Genomic DNA, 19,633 nt, shown 5'->3' on the forward strand with positions numbered 1-19,633 from the left:
AGGTCATGAGATAAATACAAGTCAGCAGACTAGGATAGCCATCGGGGTTTCATCGATGCACGGCACAACCCTATGAGCTTCTACTTCCGCTGACCTGCATAGCTAGATGTTACAATGTATATGTCTCATGACATCAATCAGAACTTGCATATCAGAAGGAGTAGTATGTTCGGTAAATCTCAGTGTATATATCCGCGATCTGCGTTTCTAGCACTCTGCCGTCTATAAGGGTATCAAATCTTTATTAGGCTAGTATCTAATTATAAGTCGAAAACATGTCATGCCAACGTGCAACGTGTTGGAAATAGCCAATATCATAAAATACAGCCCCTTCTGAGGGCTGCATTATCAGGTATCAAGCCTGTCTGCTGCAGCACGGGGGCGTCGTTAAATCTCGTCATCCTTGCTCTTTAACCAGATGGCCACTACTGCCCTCATCGATTTCCGTATAACCGTGCATGGGCCGTGAGCGACGCTTAGACCCGAGCATAGAAGTTTGTCGGAGGTGGCCTGCTGGTAGTGGCTGCATCTCCAACTCCGGATCTCGTGAGATTGTTCCTCCGCGCCCTAGCGATGACTGCTGCCGAGTTGTTCCTTCGGTGGTCCTCGACCGAGATGCTTCCCGCTCTCCTCGGTAGAATCCGTATAAAACTGGTGCATTAGCCACGATTGCCGCTGCAAAGAGCTCAACAGATGCCCAGGTTGTGCGATTCACCTGCGCTGTTGAATGCCGGGCATTTTGAGGAAGACGGATGACGGTAATCACGACGATGAAAAAACCAACAGCGAAAAGGGCTGCAAGTTGCAGTTTCCTGATACATATAGTAGTTAGTAGGTGAATCTAACAGAACCCCGCTACCACAGCACGTAGTTCCTGATGCAACCAAATGACTCTCTTACTCCATTAAAGGCCGTTTGACCTTGACCAATAGTGGGACCGGTAAAACGATCAACATCAGATCTGTAACAATATTCAGGACGCCTATCGTCACCCCATACGTTATTAGTCTCCCTCTATCGGAGAGAATTTCAACCTGTATGTACCCACCTAGTACAACTAGCTGCAGCTGTGCTTGAGAGCAGAGTCCTGTCGGTCATGGTTAGGGAGCAATCTAGGATGTCCAAGGCAAAGGGCGCACGCACCAGGATCTGGAAGCACAATCCAATAATGGTCGAAAGGGTCACATTCCGTGAAGGTCACGATCTGAACTGTCACGTAGGTTGCGGCAAATATGAAGACATATGTGCCCAGAGTTATGCGTTCCCAGCTGAGGTTGCGGAGCAAATGACGGTACGTGTCAAGCAAGATGAACTTTTGAAGCCAGAGACTGAGATTGGATTGTCAGCTGCCGCGGTGTTTTTCAACGGACTGGCAACATGTGCGTACTATGTGTTGTAGAAGACTCGATTAACCAGGGTGAACTTGCTCGCGGTTTCTCGACGATAGATCTCCTTCGAGGTGAAGTGGTGCGAATATCGAAATCCAGGCGACATATTATTCGTGCCCCAGATAATGATGACATGAACGAGCGCCAACCGGATCAATGCACAGAGAATCGCACAGAGCGACAGATAATCGCCCAAGACAAATGCTTTCCCACGAATTTTCCGCATCACCAAGCGTATCGAGATCAACCCGACCGCGCACCAGGTGAGAACCCATAGAGACACCAGAGTCGCGTCGTCCATTGTGGCCCTACCACTCTGACATCATGTCGGCTGTGTCGAATGCGATCGAGTTTCACTGTCGAACCTGGTGCGATCCTATATGAACAGATCGCAACTCCCGGTCGGCCTCGGTTCTTCGCCATTTTTCACACTCATCTCCGTGCAGAGACCCAGTTTCAAGGTTCTAATACGAAAAGTTAATTCTTTAGGGTTCGCTAGAAGTGTTAGTCTAGCACCGTTCTTCTCGTATTTGGACGCTAAATTCCTTATAGCAAAGTTTGCATCCACCTTAGGACAGTACTGAACGAATCATTTTACAGTAAGAGTACAAATCATATAGGGGAATTATATGACTTACATTTTCAGTCCCACCAAAGGGAGATGTTCAGTTAACCTTACCTCTCATAGTATAACGGGATGGAACCAGTGTCTCACTGCCCCGTGAGGAGCTCCACTATTTTACCGGTAAGCCGATGGCCTGATTGCTCTCTGCCGAAGATCCCCCGTCTTCTATCCCTCCTTGCATTGATTTTTTTTTTTTTCATATCTCTGTCATCTGTATATTCCAGAAGCAGCCAAGATGCGGCTCGGTAACGCTCTAGCAGGGATCTTGATCTCGGTTGCCGGTGTCAATGCCGTGGCGCACACCCCCATCGTTTCCAACGCTGAGGTAGCTTATCACCGCAATTATCTGTATGTCGGGGGCCAGTATGTGCAGGACAGCTCAGGTGGCCATGTCTTCACAGATCAGATGTATGTGGAGAAACTCACTCCCACACAAGGTGTGAGCAAGGAGCACCCAATTGTGTTTATTCATGGTCAAGCGCAAACCGGCACGGTAAGCTGCAAATATCCCGACCGCAGAAAGGCTGCCTGGCTAACTCTGATGTTATAGAACTGGCTGAACAAGCCCGACGGTGGAAGCGGCTGGGCATCCTACTTCCTCTCTCAGGGCTACGAATGCTATCTGATCGATCAGACCTTCCGTGGCCGCAGCCCCTTGTTCCCAAGCAATGGCACCCTGAAAACCTACAGCGCAGAGATCCTGCAGCAGCGATTCACAGCCGCTAAGCATTACATGCTCTGGCCTCAAGCCGCGTTGCACACTCAGTGGAATGGCACCGGCATGATGGGTGATCCGGTTTTTGACACCTACTACGCCTCAACCGTGGAGTTCTTTGGATCTAGCACCGGTCAGCAGTACACCATGCAGGAGGCCGGTGCGGCGTTGCTGGACCTTATCGGTCGCCCGGCGGTTCTGCTCTCCCACTCGCAGGGAGGTCTAATGCCATGGATCATCACCGATGTGCGCCCAGAGCTTGTCCACGCCATTGTGTCCCTGGAACCTACCGGCCCTCCCTTCCAGGAGGCTGTCTTCAGCAACACCTCTTCTCGTCCGTATGGTCTCACGGACATTCCCCTTACTTTTGATCCCGCCGTGTCAGACCCCAAGAAGGACCTTGTGCGCCAAGTTATCCCTAGCAACTCCACTGCGCGTTCTCCTTGTGTCATTCAAGCCGATCACCCGGCGCCTCGCAAGCTGGTCAACCTGCAGAAGGTGCCAACTATGATCTTGACCACCGAGTCTTCGTACCATGCTCCCTATGATTGGTGCACCGTCAAGTTCTTGCGTCAGGCTGGCGTGTCCACGGAGCATCTGCAGTTGGGTGAGATTGGCATCCACGGTAATGGTCACATGGTGTTCATGGAGAAGAACAGTGACCAGGTCGCTGAGGTCATCCAGAAGTGGATTGAGCGTCAGTAACTAGTCTCTTGAGAAGGATCAATATGGCTGCCTAGCTCTGTTGAACGAACCTCCTAGCGGGACCAGTGGCAAGAAAACACATCACTGTATAATCATGTATTATATTCCCATCGTTCATGAATACATTCAAACATGTACAGCATCGCACCATGCTCTGTACATGTATGCCTTACCAGATATGACTTCCAATTAAGTATCAGACCCCTACCATTTTCCGTGGCCATTCCAAAGCCTGCTCCCATACTGGGTCTTCACTTATAATCTCAGCCAACAACTCAATTACCAAATCCCTACCACAACCTTTCGCCCACCAGAAATGACTCCCTAGATCATTCAACAACACGCCCCAATGCATCAAAATCAACAATGGAAACGGCTGATGCATCCGCAGCCCATCAATAAAATCCTTCTTCACATAGACCAACCAAGCAAGAATAGCCACAGGATGAGACGAACGAGCAAACTTAGCAAAACAAGATTGTAACAGGTCAATCGCCTCACGATTAGCACCACCTTGCTCAGCATTGGCGATACAGGTATTCAACCGGCTTAGTTTCTTTATAGCAACAGTCTTCTCGGAATCCAAGTCTCCGGTTTCCATCAGCCAGAAGTCGTATTTAGAAAACATACTGGCTTTAAGCCATGGTCGACTGATGCGGGAGACCTTAGTTGAGCCTTGTAGGAGCTCGAACACGGTGATCATGTTCTCGATCATGCTGAAGCATTCGCCTCTGTGTTGAGCGTTGAGGCGCGGTAAGGCGATACCAATGACGGTTATTATGGCGGACTGGGCGAAGACAGCGTCGCAGTTCAACGGGGTGAGGGCGTCGAGCGCTTGTCGGAATGGGGCGAATGACATATTGTGGTATTGGAGCGCAGTATCGAGATATGACAGCACGATAGTACGCTCTGTGGCTGTAGCTGCGATATGCAAAGCTGCGAGTGCGAGGATGCCATGGAGTAAGAAAGTATGCTTTGATGCTTGTTGGGGGATGAGGACCTGCCAGTCACCCATGTCAGACTGGTCTCCACATAGACATTGGAACGTCTCGGTCGAGAACTTATGCATGAGTTCGAGATCACGAAGGACAAAGCTTGGCTCGACAGATTTTACGGAGCTGATAGGCTGCTTGTCATGGTGCTTTGACTGCGATTGTCTCCGGTGGTGGTAGTCTTGGGAACGATCGGTCACTGCATGAACTGTGCGTCTCGGGGCTGAGACTATAGGGATCTTCAAATAGGTACAAATAAGCTCCCGAGAGGTGCAATTAGAGCATATCGGATGTTTCTCATCACACTAGTTCGGACAGGTTAGGGTATGTGTACAAGGCTTATGGGACCCACCGGTTATCTTGGAACTTGGGTTCGATATTAAGAAACTCCAGTGCATACCCGGGGCATAAGTAATTCGTACCTTTACTCTTCTCTCCTTGCATTGATCGCAACCATTTCGCGATTTCTTGTGCGACCGTCGAGGTGGCATGTTGAGGACCATATAAAGACAACCCCGGCGCGTGAAGTATTACAATGGGGAGGCCCAGGAAGGATAGACCACGCTCGATGGGCTGAGCGTCTCTTCCACAATCACGCACATTAAACTAGGAGTGCAAGAAGTACTGCCTACCTCCATCAATTCTGGTCTTGTCGTCGTGGCTAAGATACTGACGTGAGTGTGGTCGATGGTTAGACTGTAGCTAGCCCTGGGCAAAGATGTTGGGGCGACACGACAACGAATACGAGAACGAGAACGAGAACGGCCTGCTTTTGTCAGAAAACAACGCAACGCCTTGATTATCCCATACTTATCACTATCCCCTTCTCAATTTTTCTTATATCGTTTGTCGAGGTACGGCTCGAATCCGAGATACTTGACACAATCAGCGCAAGAGCCGGACTGTATCCTCTCCATACCGCTCTTCGCAGCTTTGAGCCAACATCTGGCTTATACTACATCTCGGCTGGTTTCGGAGAACGACAAGCAAGTGTGAGAATCTGTGTCTGCTTACTGGTGTAAGTTGTTGCTGTGAGTACAAACCAAACCAGAACTGCATGGGCAACCCAGGCCTAAAGAACTAGCAGAAGTTTGTCTTTCAATGACGCTACGACAACTAGCAGACCGAAGTGATTCATAAAAGGAGTGTAATGGCCATAGTGAAAGGAACTGCGCAGCCGTAAATAATGAGCTCAAGCCAGCCTCAAGCTACAACAGATGCTCCTAGCCGCAGTCTCCTTCAGACATCTGTTGTTATGTCATGTCTTTGCGCCGGAACATTCGTGGCTGCGTTAGATGCCACTATCGTCACTACTTCTCTGCCTTCTATTGCTGGCCATTTCCACTCAGCTTCAGGGTACACTTGGATCGGCAGTGCCTACATACTGGCCAACACAGCTTCCGTTCCCTCGTGGGGTAAACTGTCCGATATATGGGGAAGAAAGCCGCTTCTGCTTTGGGGCAATGCGATCTTTTTTGCTGGAAGTTTGATCTGCTCCGTAGCCAACACGATGGCACTGTTCTTGCTTGGCCGTGTTCTGCAAGGTCTGGGCGCGGCAGCGCTGATGACATTGGTCAATATCTGTGTCTGTGACTTATTCTCTCTGAGGGATCGAGGCCTATATTTTGGTCTTCTGTCCGTAGACTGGGCTTTAGCTAGCGGAATTGGTCCCATCTTAGGCGGCGTGCTATCGGAGAAAGCAACGTGAGTATTACTTGGAGATGCCAGACAGCTTCTTGACATACTAATCAATGGAGACATAACAGCTGGCGGTGGTGCTTCTGGATCAACTGTATGGCATTTTCTGCTTACCCATCAACAACTCATTGTACCCAACAGATCGCTAACTGATTCATACCATTACTTCAGTACCAATCACTGGTCTTGCATTTCTATTATTATGGTTAGCCCTCAAACTCGACAACCCACATACACCAATCTGGGACGGTCTTAAGGCCGTCGACTGGATCGGCTCACTATTCGTCATCGGCAGCAGCATCATGCTACTCCTCGCTCTAGATTTCGGGGGCGTCACACACCCCTGGGACTCAGCAACAGTCATCTGCCTAATCATCTTCAGCATTGTAGTCCTGAGCCTATTCGTCCTAAACGAGTGGAAACTCGCCAAATACCCAGTAATACCACTAATCCTCTTCCAACACCGATCCGGGATCGCCGCCTTTGTTGTCTGTTTCTGTCACGGATTTATATTCATGGGCGAGGCATACTACCTACCGCTATACTTCCAAGCCGTCCTTGACGCCAGCCCAATCATGTCCGGTGTCTATCTGCTAGCCTTCGTTATCGCCAGCACATTCTCAGGAGCCTTCACGGGACTCTTCATCCAGAGAACAGGCCAATATATACCCCCAATGTGGCTCGGTCTTGGCCTCTTAGCCCTCGGAGTGGGACTACTCATCAACCTAGAAGCAACAGCCAACTGGAGCAAGATCATTGGGTTCCAGATCATCTCGGGTACAGGGGTAGGCATGAACTTCGAAGGGCCACTGCTCGCACTACAGGCGATTGTCGGTGCCAAGAACACCGCAACAGCCACCGCTACAATCGGGTTCGTGCGAACTATGTCAACAGCGATCTCGGTAGTTATCGGAGGAGCCGTGTTCCAGAACCAGATGGTGAGGGAAGGTCCTAAGCTTGTGCAATCTTTGGGGGCTGAGCTCGCTGGTCAGTTTGGAGGCGCAAATGTCACGGCCAATATACCGTTGATTGGGACGCTTCCGTCGGATCAGAGGGAGGTGGTCCGGCGGGCGGTGTTTGGTTCGTTGCGAGCTACGTGGATTCTGGTTTGTTTCTCTTTTGTAGATGGGTAATGCTTGCTGACTGCGTCGTTAGTATGTTGCTTTTGCGGGTGTGAGTCTTGTTGCTGGGTTCTTTGTTGGTGCTCATCATCTCTCTGAGGAGCATGAGGTGACTGTTTTGGGGCTGCATGGTGGTGGCTCGTCGGAGGATACGTCTAACAATACTCCAGCTATTCGGGCTATTGAGATGCAGTGATTCTGACTGTTGCTTAGTATGAGCGAGTCAAACCGAGTCCATCCAAGGAGAACGATACAACCGCCGCATAGACTTATCAAGCATAGAACCCAAGGCATATAGATACAAGATACAGGACAGTATACACAATATAAAGGCATTGAGACTCTACAGCCAAAAAAAGTAAATCAACCTCCACACCCCCTCTTACAACTCAATAAACAACCCCCTAGAAAAACAAGCACATCCCCAAACCCCAAACCCATACCCCAAACGACCCCATATCCCGCAAACCAAAAAGCACCCTACCCCAAACCCCCTTCTACCTTACCAACCCCACCCAAACACAACCTCAATCCCAATCCGTATACTAGCACTACCACAAACCCCAAACAAATGAAGAAACACCTACACACAGCTTAAACACCCACCCAATCCAACACACCTTAACGAGGTAAAACAATGAAAACACAAGCCATACAAGATTTGCCACTGGGTAAGACCAGGCTCCTTTGGCCTAGTGGTTATGGCGTGGCTCTTATGTGGCAACTCCGTTTCTGGATTCCGCATGCCGACTAGCTGAAGTCGAGGGTTCGACTCCCTCAAGGAGCATGTGTTTTTTTTTTTGCCCCCTTCTTTCTTGTTGGCCCGTACATATACATACATTCGCCCACAGGGAGATAGATGGTCATTTTATGTTAGTGGCGATTCATGGATTATGGGTTTGCCTGGTATTTGGCTCATGAATGTTGTCTTGGTACGAAGTCCGAGATGGTTCGGTTCATATACTTGTATACTTGTCTGGAATACATCGTGCCAGTTTGTATCAATGTATTTACATGCCATATAGTAGTATCTAGAATACTCCGTATGTCAGACCTATTTGCGAGACTTGTTACAGTTCAGTATCAACGGTGGCTGGCATTTTCTTTTAACGGGCATGCATTCTTAACATGAATCAATGTGCTCCGGAGTATGGAATAAAGCACAATTGGTATTCTGACTCGTATATGTCTGCTCGAAGGAACAAGACCAAATATGTAGATCATCGTGCTTTCTCGGGCTTCTTTCTGTTTTTATTGGATTTGAATTTTGTCCCTGCTATCTGAATGTAAATACATCATGTTTATAGGGATAAGGAAAATCTTGGTTTCAGAGCGAATCTGTATTAGACAATAATATGGTATAGTAGTAGCGACCGTGGATGACACATCGTGTCTATTCTGAATTCCAAACCAAACAAGAACCCCCAATATTCCAGTCCATATATGCTCCACTCAATTGCAACGGGTATCAGTTCCTTCACGTTCAATTTCACCCGATATGTAAAAGCCTGAGCCAACTAGCTACTGGTCGTAGCATCACCCCTAGAAAGCAAAGGAGAAAAGAAATGCTCTAAAAAAAGGAACATAGAAAAGAAAAGTAAACGATTGCCCGCTGCGTATGTTTTCCGGACCCCAAACAAGCGATGCCACGGAAACGCAGAAAAGAAGTCAAAACATGTCACAACCCAGTTGGTATCTGAAGATTCATGTCAAAAAAGAAAAAGAGAAAAAAAAAACCAAAACCCTAGTCTAAGCGAGAGAAAGAAGTAGAATCACCATCCAGAAAACAACCAGTACCTCTATGGTCATAACGTGGGGAATAAAGAGACATCATTGCGAATTCCCGTTGCCCTTGTGCCGTGTCCTGCCGATCCATGATAAAATGAAAAGCGAAAAATAAAAGGGGTATCAATTCCCCGCGTGTTGCGGAGACATAAAAGAAGAGAAGTCACGAAAATTGAAGTTTGTTGTACAAGGGGTATACCCATTCCGAAAGAAAAGGAGGTTGCAGCGCAGTCCGTTGAGTATCTCGATCCGAAATTCTCTGTTGCTCTGCGCGAGGACAAGGCTCAAGGGAAGGGCAGTAGAAAAGAAGGTCGAGTGAGGACAAGATTTGCTTATTCTTCATCCTCACCCGAGGCGCCTTCCTTCTCGCCCTTGTGAACCTTCTTGTGTCGACGAAGGTTGGAAACAACGGAAAAGTGTCGACCGCAACCCTCTACGTCACAGGCGAAAGCTGTATCCCAAGTAATTAGTATGGATTGCGTACCATGCCGGGTTTTCCAAGAACTTACGTTTTTCGCCAGTGTGACTGTACATGTGGGTCTGTAGAGATGACGGGCGGGTGAAGCGCTTGTCGCACACCTTGCACTTGTGCTTCTTCTGAGTGTTGGAGGGCATTTTCGAACTGAACTGGCTCATCATGGATTGGGGGCCCGGGGGAGCACTACCAGTCAAGAGGTTCGATGGGCGAGGAAGAGTCCGCGACAAGTGTCCATTCTCGTAGGACTCAGAAGTCGTGGAGCTATAGTCGGTCACAGAAGACTCGACGGATGCGACTGAAGCGCTGTAGTAGGGGTAGCCGCCACCGGAAGAGATCGAAGAACCAGACGAGTGTGTAGAAGGGAATCCATAAGAATCTGCAGAGCCCCGGGTGTTGCGAGGGCCGTAAATGTTACGGGGAGTCAAGTCCTGGCTGAGCGCGACCATTCCGCGACTGGCGTCGAGGGCGTCACCGAAGGTAGGAGCCGATGAGGGCTGCGATTGGCTGGCACGGGGATCACTGTAAATGAAAAAAAGTGTAAGCGCTCGGTTCCAAATCCCAAGACGCGCAAAAAGTTTGTAGCTGGGGGGCTCTTACGCATGAGATATCCGGCGACTATCCTGGTGGTGCAAAGATGGGGCGTAGCTGAGTGGCGCATAGCTGGCTGGCGCGAAGCTGCTCATAGAGGAAGCAGTCGTGTATGTAGGGGCCTGCTCGAAAGACGTGCGAGGCAAATCGTGGTGCAGACCCATAACTTCCGGTGCTGGGTAGCTTGTCGCAGGCGTAGTCGAGTAGGTGCTGCTGGTGACCATCGAGGGTGCGGAGACGGGGATGCTCGAGTAGGGCATGGAGAGGGGGGATGGGCGGCTCACTTCCTCCTGTTTAGGGTGGTTCAGGATCGGGTTGGATGCCATGGATGTCGCGTAGACAGGCGGCGTCGAATGCGACGTGGTGTGGGCAGCGGTCCACGGGTCAGTGAACTGCGGCGTGTTGTGGTGTGGCAGATTATGTTGGTAAACATTGTCAAAGCCCATTCCGCCGTATTGGCGGTTCTGGTTTTCAATAACCATAGTCATGGAGGATAGTTTTGTCACAGAGATATTCTCTAAGCTCTTGTTTTGTTGTTGCGCAATTGGTGTTGCCGTGGAGCCCCTCAGCAATTCAAACCAACGGGGGTGATACGGACGATCAAGGGCAGGATGATCAAAGCCAAGTAGAGCAAGAGAAGAAGCGTGTGTGATTGACAGGTACGGTGAGGGGCACGATATGGAAGAAAGGGGAGTAACAAGGGAAGATCAATTGAGACTGATCAGCGCAAAGGTAGAAAGAAGAGGGAAGGGAGTCGATGGTAGAAGTAGAAGTAAATAGTGATAATCTTTCGGCGGGAGGGAGCCAGGAACAAATAGATCCAGAGACAGAGTAAAAGAAAGGCCCTGAAACCCGACAGACAGGAAGAATGAAAGACAGTCTGGGGAAGGGCCCGAAGGGGATCGGCGAAGCTTATGAGCAAATACAGGATCGCAGGATGAGTGATGGAGCGCAGGGACGAAGGGAAGCCCTGTCGTTGCCGTGTTGGTGATGGGCTTTTAGTGCCACTGACGACGTCCCGTCGGAGACGGTTGCAGATCGTTACTCTGGGCCGCTTAGGCTTCGAAACGGCGCCAGTGTTAAAAAAATAATATTTTATAATAATAATATTTTTTTTATTATTATTATTTATTTTTTAATTCAAAAAAAAAATTGAGGAAATAGTATTAATTGCTTTTTTAGTCCCAAAGTCAGTGTGGGCTTTTCTCAATCTCCAAATAGGAACCAGTTCCTCGGGTGACCCTCAAGGTTTCGATGGGTCTTTTTTGGCTTTCCTTGGTTTTGGTTTTTTTGGTTTTGTAGTTTTGAATTTTTCTTTTCTTTTTCTCTCTCTTTTTTTCTTTTTTTTTTTTGGATGAGAGAGGGGGGGTAAGTGATTATTTTACTATCTAAGACTTTGCTTATTTTATTTTATTTTATTATTTATTTTTCTCTACACATCTCCAACCCTCACACCCACTCTCTCTATCATCTCGAATTATAGGAAACAACTCATTTCCCTCATCACTCCAAAAAGTCTAACACCCTAATTTCACGGAAAATTAAAACCAAAAAACCCAATTGCTTATTTTCTATTTTTACCCATGGGCAAATTCCATCGTCTTCAGCATGAACATCATAATCCTCATTGTAATAGCGTTTGATAATCTTAAATAGAAAGAAGAAGAAAAGAATTAGATTAGGGAATTCAACAACACTTGTTTCAAAAGTAAGGTCCCTGACAAAGCGCGATAAATTAACCAACCCCAAGACTCCCTCTTAATCTGAGCAAAAGCAGGGGAGAGTGGGAGGATAGGGGAAACATCTGAAACTCCGGCATCGGAAAAGTATAGTAGAGTCATTCTTATTCTTTCCTTTTTGGATTGTATTCTATAGGCTGTGCGTAAGCTGCAATAATATCATGGCTTTAGTACTATCTAATAAAAGGTGTTGGTGATGTTTGGTTAGCCATACAGGACTGACCCAGAAAGGCATAAGAGAATAAAAAAAAAAAAAAATATATATATATAATGATCTAAAAAATGAAAAGGAGGGAGTCGATGTGGGTTTTCCGTAGAAACAGTGAAGTAAAAAGACATATGGAGTCGAAAAAGAACCAACTACGGATATCCTCTCAGGAGAGAGAGAGAGAGGTATGGAGTCCAACTACACGCGTACGTACACCGTATGTCACATAGTCCTTTCGTGCTTTGCCCTCCCGTGGTGTGTCTTGCCTGTGTGGTGTGTGAGGGAGTGTGCGCGCGAATAATCATCAGGGGCGGTGGGCTGAACACAAGAGTTGTCGACGACTAGCACCAGGGAAGAAGCTCCCTCACAGCCAATGTCGAATGTTTAGTGTAAAGGGGGGGGCGGCGTGGGAGACAGTTTGTGCCGTGTCTCTGGCAAGTAGTGTGTCTGGAGGGGGCAACCAGCACCAAAGCAGCAAAGCGTGGGCAGAAAGTCAGAAAGGGTCAGAAAAATGTAAAAAAATTCCACTGGCGCAGGCAACGCCAAGACTTGAGCTTAGATGCAGCGACCAAGGTTCGCTGTGAGCCCTTGAGAGTTGGGTGTGTTTCAAGGTAGCGGGGAAGAGGGAGATCACAAAGATGCGTCAAAGGGTATACCCGTTCCGTGGGGGAGACTTTCTCGCTGGCCGACTGGAGATGAAAAAGCTCCCAGTGAGAAAGTAGTGCTGGGTTAGTGGATCCACTTGAGTTTAGAACTCCACTTCCTGTACGCTGATTGATTGATTTTCTGTCCCTTTTTCTCTTTTTTTACGGAGGACTTTGTGCTTCCAACCATGGAAGGTGGAAACTTTTCCAGCCTCCCGAAGATTACTATAGGATGCATTGAAGGTACAAAGAATGAAATGCCATACATCAATTAAAATTGTTATAAAATGTACAATGGTCAAAAACAACAAGAAGATTCAATCTACTAAAAAAAAAAAATCCCAGTATGCATTCCTCAGCAGACCATCACAAAGTCCAGCAAAGGCCAAGACTTGAGTCCCGAGCCTTCCCGAACTGCGATTGGCCCGTTTGCTCGGAGAGGATGGTGAGTTGGCCTCCTGGCAACCTGCAGTGTGCTGCGGGCTGCAGTGACGGCGGTAATACCGGTAATACTCCCTCGAGGACCTCTGATTCGCACAACCATCCACCTGACTCTAGTATCTTTACCCTACTTTTTACTTTTCCTGTTTGACTTTCTGAGGCTACGATGGAAAAGCCCAGCCTGCGAGATCTTGTAGTGGCATGTCTGTCCTTCGGTATGGAGCACGTGCATATAGAGAGCTGCATAACTGTTAGGAGCTTTGACAAGCATTCCTTTTTTTCCCCCCTCATGGTGCTGTGCGATTCCTGCTGCAAATGCCGGCCGCGTACTCCATTCCTTTGGTAGCATGTACATACATGCATACATGCATAGATACATGCATGCGTCGAGGTGGTGATTTTGCCTTGCTGATACGATGTCCTAAACTGAATCGAGGGGGAGGGGAGCAGAGAGGGGAGCAGAGAATGATAGACAAAATAGGTAAAAAGGTTGGATAGGGTAGTACTCTGTCTAGGTATGGTAAATTTACGTTATCCTTGATGGTATTCGCATGCATATGAACTACCATCCATGAGGTGAGTTAGATCTCGGAGGTGAGGTGGTTTTCGGACACGGACACACGCACATGAACTCTGTCTGGATACCTGAATCCATTCGGAATATACTCCATATGTACAAGCGTTAAGCGATTGAAGTCGAAGAGGGGGGAGCGAACGACAACAAAAATTAAATAGAATTAAGAAAAAAAAAAAAAAAAAATTGAGCATAAGAAGACAGCAATACTAGAATCGCTGCACAATGACGACATAACAGACACAAAGCGTTACACCCGACATTTATTCTGCAGCGATCATGCTCTTCCCGCGTGTTCACCAATCTATCGTCATGGTACAGCATTGCACCCCAATCTCTCGGGGTGAAATGCCCGAGGTTGAACGGCGCGTCATTGTACATACATGCCACATACGCATACATACATCCTTACGTACAGTGATGGAAGAGGTTCCATCCCAAGCCGCTTACCGATGATACCATCTGCAAGCCCACACCCACTATACTTCTTCCTAGATAGAAAGCGGATGTCAAGTTGCGTGTGATGTGTTCTATCATCGTCACTTGGCTGGGACCGCTAGTGGATTTTCTCTTCCCGCTCTGACGTTGGTGTGGAGAGTTTTCCTAGTTCGTTCGCTAAGGCTCTACAACCTCGAGGGAGTACTCGAGAAAATTCGATGATGACATTCTGCACAATAGGGCAAAGCTCCTAGATAACGGCATTCAATCTCACGCCGAGGTTGCAATCAATGCATTGCAACTTTTGTTCCTTTTCTCCCACGGACCGAGGACACACGCGCTCGACCAAGGAACCTTTCCACAGTGGCTGCGATCGAAAAGTAAAATCAGCCACGAAGGGGAAAACCCGGTCGGTAGACTGCCGGGCGGTCCAGCGGGATATACTCCTATTGTTTCCATCCATGTGGACTGGGAAAGTATCCGATACAACTACGGTTGCTCCCTACTGTACTTTTCCCTTATACTTGACCCTCTACATAACTCCACAGCATTAAACATATAGATATTCCTAAATCTAGAAGATCGAAAAAGGAAAGACTTTCATCGACAATCATGAGGCATAGCTCGAGGGAAATCTGCAGCTACTGCAAATCGCAAATGCTATCTTGAAGATCCCCAGTGTTCGGGAAATAATCCATTGCATGCAGTTGGGAACCTGTCTGGATATTTCGGCGCAACTCCGACAAGCGGGGGGATTTCTATCCTTTCCCGCTTTTGCCACAACGAACCTTGGTTAACATCTTGACTTTCTTGAACTCTCAGTGAACCGAGTGAAAATCTATCTCGGAAGGGTGGAAAACCAACAAGTTAATCTAATATACATACCGCTAAAACATAACTAGTTCTTCACGATCAATAGTTTCTCCCAGAAAAGATATCATATCATATCATAAAATTCCTCCCAAGAAACCAAATCAGCAACCCACAATACAACGCTTCTAGTTCAAAGGAAAACAACATGTCAAGTGGATAAGCAAGTTCTGACCCAAGAAAAAAAAAAAAAGGAAAAAACGAAATTGACATCTGCAGCCACTCGGTCGGGGCGCCTTACCAGACGCCCACTCTGATAGGCACAAGTCATCGACTAGCTTAGTTAAAGTTTATGCTGTCCGTCCACATTGATGTTCCCCAAGCGAAGAAGAAGCGGATCACTGTAGATGCAAGGATCCACTAATTTGTGTTTTTTGTTTTTTGCTCCCCTGTCGCTCAGTCCGCTTGCATGGGTTTATTGTGAGGGATGAGTGAATCGGGTCTTCATAGGCTGGAGAACATCTCCGAGACTGTGCTCGGATCCATTGTCTATCGGGAACGCAGAGGGTGGTTACATCTGTGGCTTTCATAGTTAAAACGACCCTATTTTGTATGTACTGTACTCCGTAGTATGTGTAAAATCGCAAATTGGAGTCGATCCGAAGACCGACGACCAGAACGAACCAAGAAAAAAAGAAAAGAAAAGATGAAAAACAAAGAAAGAAAACCAAAACCCAACAATAGGGGAACCATCCGCGCAACCCAAGTAGAACCTTGATCGGAACTCAAGGAAAGCAGAAGAACGTGGGTCAGGGAGTCCACACACTGGGCACGAGGCAAGCCATGTGATGAGGATGGGCGTGAGGAACGCACACATGGTTAGATCGTGCTAGCTAGCAACAATTTGTTAACGTGGAGTCAAGCTTAAGGATTTACATTTCGATTTTCTTCAGCCCTTCGCGAAGAGTAAAACTGGATCTTCCTAGTGTGGTGGCTAGCTGGGTAGTGAGGGCATACGCTAGTCCACTAAGGTTATGAGGAACCTCAGCTACTTTAAATTAAAAGGGAAAATCATTGAGACGTTATGGAGTCGAACATGATGGGGCCTTTCTTTTTCTGTTTGGACTGTATACTTGTCCAAGTGGGAGGTTGAATGAACATGCATTTTGTTTTGATACCGTGCGTAATAATTATTTGTTCGGAATAGCCACCATACTCCGTTTGCTGCTCTATTGGATTGGATTTCAGTAGTCTGCGAGTGAAGGAAGAAACTAGGATAGGTCATACTGCGAACTTCCCACGACTACAGACTGTTTACCCCTGTAGTTTAACTTAACTGAACCCGACTATTAACCCTGAGCACTCCGTACTCCATACCGACACCGGATATATGGAGTACTTTGTTTTTCGGAGGCTGGATATCCAACCATACGTCTGTAGCCAAAGGCAAACGAGCCCCTAACTTCAGTGCTGATACCTACGGAATCTATCCCGGGTTCCTTCGGATACAGCTCCCCCTCGTCGTCCAAAACCGTTACAGGACAGGAGTCGAAGCCGAGCCGTACCCACGAACACATTGTTATTATGATCCTCAGAACACTTACCCTGGTTGCAAGTAGTGACCACCGCGCGAAATGACTTTACTTCTAAATATAACCGGAATCGAGGAGTTTGCGTGTACTCCGTATGTCCCCTTGGCAATGAACTGTGGTCCAATTTTGCCAAAGCCCACTTGGTATCCGAGTCCATCCTAACCATGCGGGATACCTGCCATCTGGCGGTAAATTTGCCTTCAGGTATCTCGTGCGGCTTGCTCCACCGCGGTGATGGTCGAATGTCCTCCGCTCCTGACGAAACGGAGATGGCCAGAACAGGAGTTCCGAAAGCGCAGAGAATTTCGCGCGATGGAAGAGGCCCAAGCGGACATGTATTGCGTAAACCCGCGGGAAAAAAAAAAGCATGGTTAGTAACTCATGGATGGAGGATGGTTGTTATTTTTAAAACAGATTGGGAAATGAATGAGGATAGCGCTTAACCTACCCCAGTTAACCAAGGGTTTGCATTCGCAATAGAAGAAATTAGAAGAAAAGTAAGGGTCCAGCAGTGTATTGCCAAACCCAGACTGTCGTCAACTACCAGCACCACACCTAATATGATACTGAGTTCTGACTCTGGCTCTGATTCCAACCATGGGCTGACAGGCTTTGCTGCTGGTTTGCCTCCGTTGGCCGCCCAAGACCCGCAGTAGCCTCTGTTCTGCAAAAGCCAAAATTTTGGAGCGCCAGCCATTCGGGTACAGCACTTCACCGCTTTTCCTGTCAAGAGTCAGACTTCTCCCCCTTTAGTCTCATCCTTAGTTTCTCCAGGCCACAAAAACCATCCCCCAAAAAGGGACTAGCTCGAACCGTCACCCTAACTAAACTAAGACCAAACAAGAAAAAAAGCAGAAATGGAGATGCGATGCCGTGCCCTTAAACTTTTCCCTTCCCGGGCTCCACCACGCAACAGGGATTGCTCTAAACCCTTCTCGGCAGGTCACAAAAGCCCACACCAATAGGGACTCGCTCGCCCCTTGACACGGCACATCAGAGGAGTGAAAAAACGCGTAACGCTTGAACTCCAGCCACCCGCTGGCGAATCATGGCCCCGCCTGCAACAACCAGCGCTATTCCCGATTTCGTTGCGGGGGTCCCCGATCAGGTAATCCGGTGGGGCCGCTCATTCGTTGAAAAGAGTGCACTCGATACGAGTTGCTTCTTAGTCGGAGTCTGCCGCAATGCTTTCCGCTTTGGGCGATGGAGGGGGAGAGGGTTATCCAGTGCGGGATGGATGATGAGGGACCCGGTGGCGGTCTTTGCGGCTTGTGCCTCAATGCTTGATTTGTTGATATTGGTGGTCTTGTCGGAACCCTAAACTTTCGGCTTGGGTCTCTTTTACTGCTTTTTTGAGTTTGATGGGATGTTGTTATGGAGAGAGTCGCTTTTTGGCGACATGTCGCAGGAAATTGGCTTGGGTGGGTAAAGTGTTGATGGTCTATGCGTGCGCTGGAGCTGAAGCTCTCCAATAACTATTAACTAGTAAAATGAACGATAGGGAGAATAGCTAGTAGAATGGATGTCTGCGTTGTGCACTGACTGCTAGATGATTTTACTAGCTGAACTATCACAATGTCGTTCACACTGTTATGATCGCGGTGGTTATATTTAGGAATGCTAATTTCGCTTCCCTCGAGGAGGGTGGATAGTCCACTGAGGTGTACGTAGTTATCTTGTTGCCAAGGGTCCAAATAAGCACTGGTTTGTGTATTCCGTGAGCTTGGTGGATGTATAATCCGAGCTTCAAAGCCCTTTTATGCATACATCCAGTTGACTTCCGTATACATGCACAGTAAGAACTACCTACATTTCCAAACAACCCAAAAGGAACTAAAACAACAGTCATAGAAATTGGCGGACAATCTCGGCAGATGGGGACCGCCATCGGCACTTTAGCTCCAGAAGGTCGAGTTCGAGTCTTCAGGAACTGATGATCCGCGGTACTTTAATTATGAAAAATCGTTTTCCCGGATGAGACATATAATGATTCAGGTATTGGGTAAAAAGAAAAACCAGAGAAAAAAAAAATTCTAATTTTTTTTTTTAAACATCTGTCATCTGCACGGGGTCCATCTTGGCAGATCCATTCGGCAGATCGTCATGATTGGCGTTGTTGTCTCTGGTACAGACGCAAGAACCAGTAAAGGAAAGGAGTTAGTATAATACATTGTTAACATCCTGGAATATAGTATCGGATAGTATATGTATATGTGTGAGGGAAGTTTGAGAATAGGGAAGGATGCTGGTTGGGTATGCTTGCGGGATTGTCTGCAGACTGGTTGATACATTAGTTGGTCGTTGTTTCATTCCCATCGACACACATAGAACAGCGTACCTGGAATTCCAGAATCTCTCCGTTCCATGGACTAGAGAAAACCTTGTATCTTGAAGTTCTACGGGCCCCGGGGTACGGATCACAACCCGCGCGCTGAGGTCCCCGAAAGGCCGGAAGAACCAGTCGAAGCGCCAAGCTAATAGAGCAACCGATAGACCATGAGCCATGAGGACCAAAAGAAAATCTCCATCCAGTATGGATATTAATTTTACGATTTAAACTTGTCGTGTATTAGGGGGGGAAGTTGTTCACTCCCGCGTGTCCCCCCAAAAATTTTGATCAAATAGCACCTGACTCCATCAGGAGAGTTAAACTGTTGGTACTCAATCCAGCTAACACTCCCAAAAGGGCAGGCTATGCCTACACGCATTCCGCTAGGGGAAGTTGATAACTCTCAATTGGTCGCGATTCCCGACAACCAACTGCCTACATCGGTAAATCCTACCCAGTAGCCTCGTTCAGTAGCTTAGAGAGGTTAGTGCTAAACTCTTTTCGAAAGAGTATGCTAAGTTTAAGTAGGTTAGTTAGGTTGACTAGTCAACTCAATCCAGGATCTAATCCACACACATGGTTAGCACCAAGTCCTGGAATGGTAATCACTATTCTGAGATAGGTATAGTTCATGAGCGGATCCCACATCCCCTATCCGAACTAAGATAAGCCTACTGCAAAAAGGGCAACGACTAAGAAAATTTCACGGCACACGCGATTGGTGCGCAGGCATGATTCATTTTTAAGGAAAAGACAGGGTGAT

The 19,633-nt window shown here is 47.6% G+C and overlaps 5 protein-coding genes and 1 non-coding gene across 6 annotated transcripts; 3 read left to right on the plus strand and 3 right to left on the minus strand.

Moving 5' to 3' along the window:
• Positions 1 to 397: 397 nt before the first annotated feature.
• Positions 398 to 1,689, minus strand: BDV37DRAFT_278231 (uncharacterized protein; the record flags this gene model as incomplete). Its single annotated transcript, XM_032085995.1, has 5 exons — positions 398 to 812; positions 901 to 982; positions 1,049 to 1,087; positions 1,144 to 1,328; positions 1,388 to 1,689. The coding sequence occupies 5 exons, from the start codon at positions 1,687 to 1,689 to the stop codon at positions 398 to 400; spliced, it is 1,023 nt and encodes a 340-aa protein (XP_031946592.1).
• Positions 1,690 to 2,143: 454 nt separating this feature from the next.
• Positions 2,144 to 3,541, plus strand: BDV37DRAFT_237094 (alpha/beta hydrolase). The gene is made up of 2 exons (XM_032080684.1): positions 2,144 to 2,506; positions 2,564 to 3,541. Exons 1-2 carry the CDS (start codon positions 2,249 to 2,251, stop codon positions 3,431 to 3,433), a joined length of 1,128 nt encoding a protein of 375 aa, XP_031946593.1. The 5' UTR covers positions 2,144 to 2,248; the 3' UTR covers positions 3,434 to 3,541.
• On the minus strand, positions 3,542 to 5,248 carry BDV37DRAFT_237096 (Zn(II)2Cys6 transcription factor domain-containing protein). The gene is made up of 2 exons (XM_032080685.1): positions 4,848 to 5,248; positions 3,542 to 4,730 (listed from the first exon to the last, which is right to left on the minus strand). Exons 1-2 carry the CDS (start codon positions 4,926 to 4,928, stop codon positions 3,630 to 3,632), a joined length of 1,182 nt encoding a protein of 393 aa, XP_031946594.1. The 5' UTR covers positions 4,929 to 5,248; the 3' UTR covers positions 3,542 to 3,629.
• A 13-nt stretch (positions 5,249 to 5,261) lies between these two features.
• On the plus strand, positions 5,262 to 7,601 carry BDV37DRAFT_237103 (MDR family MFS transporter). Its single transcript, XM_032080686.1, has 5 exons — positions 5,262 to 5,456; positions 5,513 to 6,129; positions 6,192 to 6,217; positions 6,295 to 7,229; positions 7,279 to 7,601. The coding sequence occupies exons 2-5, from the start codon at positions 5,612 to 5,614 to the stop codon at positions 7,438 to 7,440; spliced, it is 1,641 nt and encodes a 546-aa protein (XP_031946595.1). The 5' UTR covers positions 5,262 to 5,456; positions 5,513 to 5,611; the 3' UTR covers positions 7,441 to 7,601.
• Positions 7,602 to 7,925: 324 nt separating this feature from the next.
• On the plus strand, positions 7,926 to 8,031 carry BDV37DRAFT_t17. The gene has a single exon. It is a non-coding gene; the product is annotated as a tRNA-Ile (tRNA).
• A 1,058-nt stretch (positions 8,032 to 9,089) lies between these two features.
• Positions 9,090 to 10,699, minus strand: BDV37DRAFT_110770 (C2H2-type zinc finger protein). Its single transcript, XM_032078370.1, has 3 exons — positions 10,105 to 10,699; positions 9,539 to 10,026; positions 9,090 to 9,480 (listed from the first exon to the last, which is right to left on the minus strand). Exons 1-3 carry the CDS (start codon positions 10,581 to 10,583, stop codon positions 9,362 to 9,364), a joined length of 1,086 nt encoding a protein of 361 aa, XP_031946596.1. The 5' UTR covers positions 10,584 to 10,699; the 3' UTR covers positions 9,090 to 9,361.
• Between the last annotated feature and the right edge of the window lie 8,934 nt (positions 10,700 to 19,633).

Source organism: Aspergillus pseudonomiae (genome assembly GCF_009193645.1).
Source record: "Aspergillus pseudonomiae strain CBS 119388 unplaced genomic scaffold BDV37scaffold_3, whole genome shotgun sequence".
NCBI classification, from domain to species: domain Eukaryota; kingdom Fungi; phylum Ascomycota; class Eurotiomycetes; order Eurotiales; family Aspergillaceae; genus Aspergillus; species Aspergillus pseudonomiae.